The sequence below is a fragment of the Penaeus japonicus genome, unplaced genomic scaffold, assembly GCF_977035675.1.
Source record: "Penaeus japonicus unplaced genomic scaffold, GWHDUDI00000001_assembly GWHDUDI00000039, whole genome shotgun sequence".
Lineage (NCBI taxonomy): Eukaryota > Metazoa > Arthropoda > Malacostraca > Decapoda > Penaeidae > Penaeus > Penaeus japonicus.
In genome coordinates, this window is record NW_028234441.1 from 18,984,228 (window position 1) to 18,996,326 (window position 12,099).

Sequence of the window (12,099 nt, forward strand, 5' to 3'; positions counted from 1 at the left end):
GGCGTGGCATTGTAGCTGCATAAACACAATAGGGAGATAGAACTATGATGCCCCCCCCCCCCCAGAGAGCACAGACCTCCGCCAGCGGTCTGATAATCTGGTTTGAAAAGTATGTCTATCTGACTAAAAGAAAAATATTAAAGAAAAAAAGAAAAGAGAGAGAGACAGAAAAAAAAACGGATTGCAAAGCGTATCCATTTTCTATGACGACTCGGAATGAGGATAGACTATTTTAATTTTCAGCCTAGAGCCTCTACACTGATTCGGTTCACTTTTTTCCAATCAAACTCTAATCACGGCCAAATCACCCATGGTTTATCTTCAACAATCCGTATAAATCTGAACAAAGAAAGAAAGAAAAGAAAAACAAAGCAACTAGTCATAGCGACCGTCATAAAATCTAAATAAAATCTTAGAGAAGAGTAAACGAGTAAGGGCAGGGAAGTAGGGTGGGACGAGTGCGTGAGAAGGGAAAGGGAGAGAGAGGAAGGGGAGAGAAATGCAGACTGGTGGATAGAGACTCAGAGAGAGAGAAAGAGTGAGAGAGAGGGATATAGATAGAGGGAGAGGGAGAGAGAGGAGAGAGAGGGAGAGAGAGGAGAGAAGAGAGAGAGAGAGAGAGAGAGAGAGAGAGAGACCGAGAGAGAGAGAAAGAGAGAGAGAGAGACAGACTGAGAGAGGGAGAGAGAGATAGAGATAGATAGATAGAGATAGATAGAGAGGGAGAGAGAGAGACAGAAATAGATAGATAGAGAGAGAGTTATAAGGCACTGATATTACACATCAAGGGACCAAAGACACTGACTATGCTCCACTACATAAGTTCATCGCACTAAGGCAAGCGTTCCATTTGACCTGACATTCCCGGCTTCCTGCGTCCGCTTCCGTCTCTAACTGCAGCTGGCTCCTGCAGCTGTGTTTGCCAGTGGAAGTCTCGAGGCAGAGGAAGTGACTCTCGAGCCACAACTAAGCAGGAGCAGAAGGAACCTGGAGTAGGGAGAGAGGCGGACAGGCAGAGCGAGCAGGTGTGATCTCCAGCCACGGGAAAGGCGAGGGAAGTAGAGAGGGAGAGAGGAGAGGAGAGAGTGAGTGAGAGAAAAGAAGAAGAGATGCAGGTAGATAGTTGATAGAATAAGTGATAGATTTATTGATAGATACAGAGACTCGTAGGAATAAAATAATAAATAGACTGCTATTCAAAGTGGATTAAAAACTAAAAGAATTATAGATGGATAGATTGTCAAAGTCACAAATACAAAGATTTAACCGACGTACAGATAGAGTTATAAATGACTAGAGAGATAGGCAGCCAAACAAATATATAGCTATACCGATACATAGATAAATGTAAAAAACAAAACAAAAACTAAACATCAAGAATAAGTATACGTCCAGTGTAAAAAAGTGTAAACAAAAAGGCATTCTCTCTATGAACTGTATATCGTATATCGCTATTTTGTGTGCTAGATAGCCTCTGCCTGGTATTGGAATAGTCTTTCTGCTTTAAGCTGGTTGGTATGTTACTGTAGTCAAATATGTATTATATGTAATGTAATGACAATGACTGTTATGTAGATAAATAATGATATTATTGGTTATATATAATGATGAAAATATCTCATTTAGACTTTCTTTGAATTTTCTTCGGACTTTCTTAGAATTTTCTTTGAACTTTTTTTTTTAACTTTCTCCTCTCACTCTTTCGTACAACTTCTTGGAGAAGATAAAGCGAAATAAGAATTATTTTCTTTTCGTTTTTTTTATGTTTATCTCGCTATCTGCAATTGTTTATTCTCGCTCTCTCAGTTTCACTTTATCTCTACATCTCTTCTTCTTCTTCCCACTCCCTCTCCTTCCTCCTGCTTCCTCCTCTTCCTCCCTCTCCTTCCTCCTCATCCTCCCTTTCCTTCCTCCTCTTCCTCCCTCTCCTTCCTCCTCCTCCTTCCCCTCCCTATCCTTCTCCTTCCCTCTTCCTTCCTCTTCTCCTCTCTCTCCTTCCTTCTCCTCTTCCCTCTCCTTCCTCCTCCTCATCTCTCTCCTTCCTCCTCCTCTTCCCTCTCCCTCCTCCTTCACCTCCCTATCCTTCTCCTTCCCTCTTCCCTCTCCTTCCTCCTCCTCCTCCCTCTCCTTCCTCCTCCTCTTTCCTCTCCCTCCTCCTCCTCCTTCCCCCTCTTCCTTCTCCTCCCTCTCTTCCTCCTCTTCCTCCCCCTCTCCCTTCAACTCCTTCCTCCTCTTCCCTCTCCTTCTCCCTCCTCTTCCCACTCCCTCCTCCTTCTCCTTCCCTCTTCCCTTTCCTTCTCCTTCAACTCCTTCCTCCTCTTCCCTCTCCTTCTCCCTCCTCTTCCTTCTCCTTCCTCCTCCTCCTCCCTCTCCTTCTCCCTCTTCCTTCTCCTTCAACTCCTTCCTCCTCTTCCTTCTCCTTCCTCCTCCTCCTCCCTTCCCTTCTCCCTCCTCCTTCAACTCCTTCACCCTCTTCCTCCTCTTCCCTCTCCTCCTCCCTATTCCTTCCTCCTCCTCCTCTGTCTCCCCTTCCTCCTCCCTTTCCTTCCTCCTCCTTCTCCTCTGTCTCCCCTTCCTCCTCCCTTTCCTTCCTCCTCCCCCTCCTCCTCCTCCTCTGTCTCCCCTTCCTCCTCCCTTTCCTTCCTCCTCCTTCTCCTCTGTCTCCCCTTCCTCCTCCCTTTCCTTCCTCCTCCTCCTCCTCCTCCTCCTCTGTCTCCCCTTCCTCCTCCTCCTCCTCCTCCCTCTCCTTCACCCTCTTCCTCCTCTTCCCTCTCCTCCTCTCTATTCCTTCCTCCTCCTCCTCTGTCTCCCCTTCCTCCTCTGCCACCTGATCCACGGGTCATAAATTCTCTTCCTTCGCTCATAGACGACTGGACATTGAGGAGTAATGGAGGGGATTGTTACGTCTCAGACATCCTCCCTTTCTTCTATCTCCTTCTTCTTCTTCTTCTTCTTTTTCTTATTTTTCTGCTTTTCCCTTTTCTTTTTTCTTCTTCTTCTTCTTCCCCTTTTCCTTTTTCTTCTCCTTTTTTTACTTCTTATTCTCTTTTTCTTCTTGTTTTCCTCCTCCTCTTTCTTCTTCTCCATATTTTTCTTCTTATCTTTCTTCTTATTATCATTATTTCTTCTTCTCCTTATTCTTTCTCTTCTTTTTCGTCTCCGCTTCAATTTTGTGTTTCATTATCTTTTCTTCCTCTTTCTTCTTTCTTCCTATTCTTCGACTTTTTTCTTCGTTTTATTAGTGTTTCATTATCTTTCTTTATTCATTTTTTTTTCTCTTCTTCTTCTGCTTCGTTGTATTTTTTTCTCCTTCTTCTTATTCTTCTTAATCTACTTCTTCGTTTTCGTATCTTCATAATCATTTTTTCTTCTTTTGTGCTATGTGTAGATTTATCGTCTTTTCTTCGTCTTATTCTTCTTCGTTCCTTTATCATCTTGCTTTCTACCTCTCTATCTTCTGTTTTCTTCCCTTGTTTTAGTTATATTTTTTTCATCTATTTTCCTATCATTTGTGTTCTCTTTCGTATTATCATCATTATCATTGTCATCATAATCATTGGCAATATCATACTATCATCATTGCCATCATTATCATCACTATTATCATCATCACTACCACTTTTACAATCATTATTATTATCATTACTATCATAACTATCATAGGTATCGTTATCATCACTACTACCACATTTATCATCATCATCATCATCACCAACATCATCACAACCATCATCATCATTCCCATATCATAATCATCAACCGATTTCTTCACTTCACAATTTCTCTTCTTCCGTAATTAGTAATTAATTAATCCAACCACCACGACAACAACACTGAAAGAATAAAAGAGAAGAGAGAAAGAAAGAAAGAAAAAAAGAAATGAAAAGAAAAGATACAAAAGAACTCAATTTCATCATCTCAGTAATTAGGAAAGGACTAATTAACGTGCTTTTCAAAAAATATTAATCATTACACTGAACACTGTAAGATATCCTCACCGTGGAATAAACAAGGTTTGGAAAGAGAGTTATTTTGGTTTGTGTTTATTTATTTATTCATTTATTTATTTATTTATTTATCTATTTATTTTTTTCTTATTTTTATTGAGTTATCTTTATTGAATTATTTTTCGTGTAATGAGATGGATAATGGTATTAATTATTAATGGTGATCGTTAGGTTATAAATCATTGATTTCCTTATGAGTTTATTTTGCTTTCTGCACAGCTGGTGACGAAATAAATTCATTCTGCAACATTTTGAGCAATGGAAAATTTCTTTTGCAAGAAATTATTGAACTTTTTTCGCAGGTCGTATCGTAAACTTCTCGATCTTTGTCATCAAATTCAAGCTCATCAGATCAAATGTTTAGCTCTAAGATTGTGTAAATTTGTCGAAATGTTTTTTCTTCTGTTGAAGTACGCTGATTTTAAGAGCTAGATTCATTCGACAAATGAATTTCTCTCTCTCTCTCTCTCTTCTTTCTTTCTTTTTCGTTCTCTCTCTCCCCCTTTATCTCTCTCTTTATTTTTCGTTCTCTCTCTCTCTCTCCCTATCTCTCTTTCTTTCTTTTTCGTTCGTTCTCTCTCTCTTTCTCTTTCTTTATCGCTCTCTCTCTATCCCTCTATCTCTCTCTTTCTTTTTCGTTCTCACTCTTTCTCTCTCTCTCTCTCTCTCTCTCTTTCTCTCTCTTGTTCTCTCTCTCTCTCCCTCCCTCTTGCTCTCTCCTGGAAAAAGGAAAATATGGTCTTAAACGCAAGTCAACCGAGGTCAAGCTATGTATATGACCTAGCCTCTCGCCCTCACAAACCACCCTCCTTCCTCCCCTTCCTCCCTCTCCTTCCTCCTTCACCTCCTCCTCCTACCTCTCTTTCTCCTTCCCATAGGAAACATTTATCCACCTGGCCTAGCTCGCCCCTTTTAAAGGTCATGAAGTCACAATATTTATGACTCCCTCTCTTGACATCATCGAGAGCTATGGAAGTTCAGAAATCCCAATAAACCATGTAATCAATGGTAGTAAAGGAGAGCTAAGTGTGCTCTACATAAACCATTGGAACCATAGCTCATAGGCATGACTCATATGCAGGTACGAATATGAAGTGCGTTTCTCTCTCTCTCTCTCTCTCTCTCTCTCTCTTTTTTATGTGATCTCAATTTTTAGCAATTTTAAGGTGGATAGATTTGTTAGCAATCTCTCTCTCTCTCTCTTTCTTTCTGTGTCTTTCTCTCTTTCTTTCTGTTTCTCTCTCGCTCTTTCTCCCTTTCCCTCTCTCTTTCTCCCTTTCCCTCTCTCTCTCTCTCTCGCTCTCTTTCTCTTTCTCTCTCTCTCTCTCTCTCCCTTTCCCTCTCTCTCTCTCTACCTACCTATCTATCTATCTCCCCCCCTCTCTCTCTCCCATAAAAAACAATATGTTTATCCCTCGTATTCAGAAACAAATTTGGGGTACATTTTTTTTTCTAGAGATCCTATTTTTTAACAGTTTTGAGGTGAAAAGATTTAAGCAATAACGTGCCCAATAGATTTAATTAAACTTGTCAAGACCTTGTTCTATGTAGATATTGTATCAAGATATACGGAGAGGCTTATATAAAAGTGAAAAGCTGAACATGACATGTTTATAAGTATTAGGATTATTGCTCTCACGATCCTTGTTGTTTTTGTCATGTTTATTTGTTTGTTTTTGTTGTTGTCAACGTCGATTTCTCGGATGCCGTAATTCTTGGTTCATTAATTAATAATATGTATCAAATCAGGAAATACAAAGTCGTAAAAATGATGATTTCATGATATTTCAGCATATAGCATGAAGTTAAAATCCTCAATATGACAGAAACAAAAAATCTGAATATCAAACATGCATAGCAAATGACACATCGTGACAAGATGAAATGACTATGACTACTTTGCCATAGAACCAACAGCTGGGCCTTTGAACCGGTTCTCAACCTCTCAACTCGAAGAACCATCCACACAAACCTCCCCAAAGACTAAAATCGAGCGCGGAGAGACTTAAGAGATAGTTGGATATAATAATTCTTTCCTTTTCTTCCTTCTCCCCCTTCTTCTTCTCTCTCTTCTTCACATCCGAACTCCCGAAGCAAGAACTAGCTATACCGAGGTCTACGGATGCCAGGGATGTCACTCGCAGGAAGGTAAGGCAGAACTGGTTTTGGAACCGGTTCGCGCGGTTCCTTTAACTTGGGAAACTGGAACCGCCGTTGCCGAAGATGACGGTTCCTGTCCAACCCTACAGGACACGCTCTCCTGTCATCTCTCTTGTTCCCCTTTACATTCTTCGTTCTTCTCCTCCTCTTCTTCCTCTTCCTCCTTCTCCTTCTCTTCTTCCTCTTCCTCCTTCTCCTCTTGGAATTCCTTCATCTCCTTCTTCTTTTTTTCTTCTTCTTCTCGTTCTTCTTCCTCCTCTTCCTTCTCTTTGTCCTCCCATTCTTCTTTATCTTCTTCCTCTTCCTCTTTTATTCCTCCTCGTTATCTTTCTCCTCCTCCTTCTTCAATCTCTTCTTCACATCCACCTCCTCCTTATTCTCAGTCTCCTCCCTCGCCCCGCCCCCTCCTCCTCCTCCTCCTCCGCCTCCCCTACACCTCCTCACCTACGCAATTAGAATCCCTTCAACCTGACGTTTCCTCCATCCCCCCCCCCTCCTCCCATACGCTCTCTCCTCTCCCCCTCCCTTTCCTCTCTCTCTCTCTTCCTCCTGTCTCCCCTATCCCCCCCCCCCCCCCGTTCCTCTCACCTTCCAGCTCTTTGTCTCTCCCTCCCAACCCAACCTCCCTCCTTCTCTACCTTTCCTCCATTCTTCCCTCTTCCCGTCTCTCTCTCTCTCTCTCTCTCTCTCTCTCTCTCTCTCTCTCTCTCTCTCTCTCTCTCTCTCTCCTACGTACCTAACTTTCCCATCCTGCATCCTTCTACCTCCCTCTCTTCCCTTCTCATCAAATCTCCCACCTCCTCCCTTCTTCCTGTTTCCCCCTCTCCATTCTCCCTCTCCATCGTCCCATTTTCCCCTCCCTTCCTATCCCGCTCCCACCCTCCTCCCACCTCTCTTTCTCCCTCCCCACCTCCTCCCTCTCTCTCCCTCCATAACTCCCTCTCTCTCTCCCTCGTCCTCCACACCCTTATCCCTCCCTATCCCGCCTCCATCAACTCCCACCACCCTTTACCTCCCCCTCCCCCTCTCTCCACACCCATCTCCCTCCCTATCCCATCCCTCACCCCTCCCTCCTCCTCCCTCTCTCCCCCTCCCTCCTTCACTCTCTGCACACCCATCTCCCTCCTTATCCCATCCCTCACCCCCACCTCCTCCTCCCTCCCATCTCCCTCCCTATCCCATCCCTCACCCCCACCTCCTCCCTCCCTCCCATCTCCCACCCTCCCTCACTCTCTCCACACCCACCTCCCATCCCTCACCCCCACCTCCTCCCTCCCACCTCCCACCCCACCCACGCACACCTCAACGGCAGCAATATTACCTAATCTCCCTCTCCTTCTAGCCTTCGCGTTCTGATTGATGGGTAGCAACGTGCACATCAAGGCCTTTGCAAGATAAGGCGATGAAAGCCGTCAGAGCCACGCCAGGGCTTCATGCTCTGTATTTTAGTGTGGCTCAAAAGGTGACGGGGATGGCGTATGTATATATATATATATATATATATATATATATATATATATATATATATATATATATATATATATATATATATATATATATATTCTCTCTCTCTCTCTCTCTCTCCAGGTGATTTTCTTCGACAAATTTCTTTCGATTTCTTTTAATTTCTACGATTCAATGGCTGTTTATTTTTTATTTTCTACGATTCAGTGGCTGTTTATTGTTTATTTTATTTTATTCATCTATCTATTTATTTATTTATTTTAATTCAGCTATTTCTTTTCTAGTTTCTTCCGATTTCATACCATTTCCAGATGACTTCTTGCTGTATAAATCTTTTTTTTTTTTTTCCTTCTAACGATTTCTCTCCAATTTTCTTCGACTTATTCTAACGTAATTTTTCTGTCTTTCTCTTTTTCCTGTTCGCAAACCTTCATCTACTTTCACTGTTTCGCCTAAAAAACAACAACAGTTACGTAGAACAAAAATATATAACGAAACATAATGCATAAGTAACGGGATGATAGCTTAGTAGAAAAGAAACAACATGGAAGTAACAGCTTACAACCGTTTGTTTACGGAGGCAGATCAGCTGTTTACGGAGGCAGATCAGCTGTTTACGGAGGCAGATCAGCTGTTTACGGTGGCAGATCAGCTGTTTACGGTGGCAGATCAGCTGTTTACGGTGGCAGATCAGCTGTTTACGGTGGCAGATCAGCTGTTTACGGTGGCAGATCAGCTGTTTACGGAGGCAGATCAGCTGTTTACGGAGGCAGGTCAGCTGTTTACGGAGGCAGATCAGCTGTTTACGGAGGCAGATCAGCTGTTTACGGAGGCAGATCAGCTGTTTACGGAGGCAGATCAGCTGTTTACGGAGGCAGATCAGCTGTTTACGGAGGCAGATCAGCTGTTTACGGAGGCAGATCAGCTGTTTACGGAGGCAGATCAGCTGTTTACGGAGGGAGATCAGCTGTTTACGGAGGTAGATCAGCTGTTTACGGAGGCAGATCAGCTGCTCATGAGATTTGACAAAGGTTTCACCGTCCGTCCAGAGAGGATACAGTTAGGTTACAGGATGATCTCAGGTTGCAGAGAACATCACAGTATTGCTAATGAGAAGATGGGTAGACGCTCTCCCTCCCTCTCTCTCTCTCTCTCCCTCGCCTACTTCCTATCTCAGTCTATTTCTCTGTCTTTCCTCTCTCTCTCTCTCCTACTTCCTATCTCAGTCTATTTCTCTGTCTTTCCTCTCCTTTCTACCCTTCCCTCTCCCCTCTCTCAACTCCCTCTTCCCTTCCTCCATTTCCCCATCCTTCTATCTCTCTCTCTCTCTCTCTCTCTCTCTCCCTCTCTCTCTATCCCCCCCCTCTCTCTCTCTCTCTCTTTCCCTCTCAACTTTCCATTTTCGCCGCGAATTAGAAGTGTTACCAATGTCTCCTTCACAGTGTTACCAGCCCGGGCGAAGATTCTTTGCGTCATTTTTTTTTTTTTTTTTTTTTTTGTATTCTTTTGGCGAGTGATAAAAAGGTGTTGATGTTGATAGGTAATTTTTCTTTTGAATTCGTTGGAATAAGTGACATCTTGAGCTTATTTTCATATGCAAATAGTAATTATCTGAGGGAATGGTTTTAAGATTGAGAGAAGGAAAACACACACGCACACAAACATATACGTGCATACAGTACACCTCTCCCTCCTCCCTAACACACACATACATATGCATAAACCCACACAAACACACACACACACAACGCATACACCCATTCACTCACCCGTACACACACACCCACACACACACACACATACACCCACCCACCCACACACACTCACTCACCCGTACATACACACACACACACACACACTCACTCACCCGTACACACACACCCACCCACCCACACACACACGGCATGTAAATCGAAGCAGCAAACCCCGAGGCAAAAGTCTGAAAGCAGGAAGCCTATTCCAGAATTGAAATGGCTTCCTAAACATTGGCTTTATTCTGTTGTTATTTTTCTCTTTCAAAAGTTGGAATTCTTGTCTAATGACCAGACAACACTGGCCTATTTCAGGGGGAAGAGGAGAGCGAGAGAGAGGGAGAGAGAGAGAGAGAGAGAGAGAGAGAGAGAGAGAGAGAGAGAGAGAGAGAGAGAGAGAGAGAGAGAGAGAGAGAGAGAGAGAGAGAGAGAGAGAGAGAGAGGTAGAGAGTCAGACAGACAAAGAGAGAGAGAGAGCGTGAGAGTGAGAACGAGAACGAGAACAAGAGAAAGAGAAATACAGAAGAAAGCGAAAGAGATAAAAAAAGACACACACACAAACAGACAGAGACAGCCAAGCAGACAGCCAGACAGAGACAGACAAGCAGACAGCCAGACAGAGAAAAAGCAAGCTTGAAATATCCAACGAAATATGAATATGATGAAAAGCATCTCTCAAGAAGATCAAGGACGAGAGATCACGGATTCTAGGATGCTGCAATTCTAAAGCTTCGAAAAACATCAGTAGATTTATGAAAGTCGTAATGCTTGTAACCTCCTTTTATCTCTTAGCTGTCTGTACCCAGATCGCCTTTGCAATGAATCACTTGTTGCAGATCCGTCTTTTGTGTCGATGTGGCGTTTCAGTATTATATGGACCGAGGAATGAATGAATGGTGATAATGAGGATGATGATGGTGATAACAACAATGATAATAATGATATCAATGATAATGATGATTATGATAATGGTGTTAACAATGATATTAATGATGATGATAATAATAATAATGATGATGATGATGATAATAATAATAATAATGATAATGATGATACTACTACTACTACTACTAATAATAATAAAGGATGATGATAATGATGATAATAATAATGATGATGATAATATCAATATCAATAATGATAATAATAATAAAATGATATTAGCAATAATGATAACAATAATATAAAAACAACAACAGTGATAATAATAATTATAATCTTCGTTTTATAACCTCGATTAGCTGCTTCCTCCATTATCATATAGTAAGGAAAACCATTACAAGATCCCATCACCCCCCCCCATACCCCTTCCCCTTTCCCCCCTCTCGACTGATATATCATCCTGAGGTTCATTATTATTAGTCTGGACTGAGCGGTGAGTTTACTGGCTGATGTTGAAGCTGTTTCTCAGTCTATCTGCCCCCTGTCTAGTTTAGTACTTTGTTTAGATTTTGGGTAGAGAGATAGATAGATAGAAAGAGAGGTATAGGTAGGGGGAGGGGGATATTAAGAAGGAGGGCAGGGGGGAGATGAAGGAGGGATGAGAGAGAGAGAGAGAGAGAGAGAGAGAGAGAGAGAGAGAGAGAGAGAGAGAGAGAGAGAGAGAGAGAGAGAGAGAGAGAGAGAGAGAGAGAGAGAGAGAGAGAGAGAGAGAGAAAGAGAGAGCGTTATTATAAGATTCACACACACACACACACACACACGCACACATGATAAGATAATAAACAAATCTCACAATTCCAGTTTTCAGATTCTTATAATAGTTTCCCCAAAATCCTCAGAGAAAGAAAACGGAAGCTCTCATTTTCTGAAAATATTTTCCAGGGAAACCCAGTGAAATAATTAATGTCCTTTACTTATCATTATCATCATTGGTAATGGCAAAGGTGGTATAGTATTAATGGTAGGAGTAGTAATAGTAGTAATGATAATGATAATAATATCAATAACAACCATAATAGTCATAATAATAGTGTTGATAATGAGAGTAATAACAATGATCAGCATTATTATCAAAATGATATTGATAATAATGATAGTAATAAGGTTACTGTAGTTAACATTATCATCATGAGCACTATCAGCGTTAATCTGTAAATGAAAATAAAATTAGGGCTCCTTTAGAGTATATTAAAGATAAAAATAACCTTATTAAAAATTTAAAGGCAAATCATTGAAGGGTATTATTGGGTCCCATAAATCTAATATAAATAGCAAGACTGACGACTTGATTTTTATGTCATTTTGGAATAATGAGAGATTTTCTTATAATTGATTAAAACAAAAACAAAAAAAAAACGTATATCTCATTAAGGTAAAACATTGTTCAAGTTCTCCCGAAATAATCATAGTACTTAAAAAAAAGAGATGAAATAACCAATACATGAATAAGAGAATAAGATGCATAATTATATATAATCCAAATAACAACAGTGAAGCGATATTATCTAATAATTAAAGAAAAAAAAAAGAGGAAAATTGAAGGAAAAATGAAAAGAAAATGCGATTTTTTTTTATAATGAATGACTTTTAAAGAGTAATGAATAACAAACGAAATATTTATAGAATAACTAAGAAGTGGATGAAAGTAAATGAATGGCAAATTCGATACAAGTAAACAATAAATTTATACACATACAAACACATACAAACATTCAATAAAGAAAAATATACAGATATCCATCTATATAAACATTCTCTCTCTCTCTCTCTCTCTC

The 12,099-nt window shown here is 41.1% G+C and overlaps 1 protein-coding gene across 1 annotated transcript in view; it reads right to left on the reverse strand.

Moving 5' to 3' along the window:
• LOC122254571 (Exchange protein directly activated by cAMP) overlaps positions 1 to 6,916 on the reverse strand; it is a 49,865-nt gene extending 42,949 nt beyond the window's left edge. Inside the window, exons 1-4 of the mRNA XM_086533564.1 lie at positions 6,904 to 6,916; positions 6,118 to 6,250; positions 5,980 to 5,990; positions 856 to 987 (exon numbers count right to left, since the gene is read on the reverse strand). Coding sequence (XP_086389690.1) covers positions 856 to 987; positions 5,980 to 5,990; positions 6,118 to 6,250; positions 6,904 to 6,916 — 289 coding nt within the window. The remainder of the gene's footprint in view (positions 1 to 855; positions 988 to 5,979; positions 5,991 to 6,117; positions 6,251 to 6,903) is intronic.
• Between the last annotated feature and the right edge of the window lie 5,183 nt (positions 6,917 to 12,099).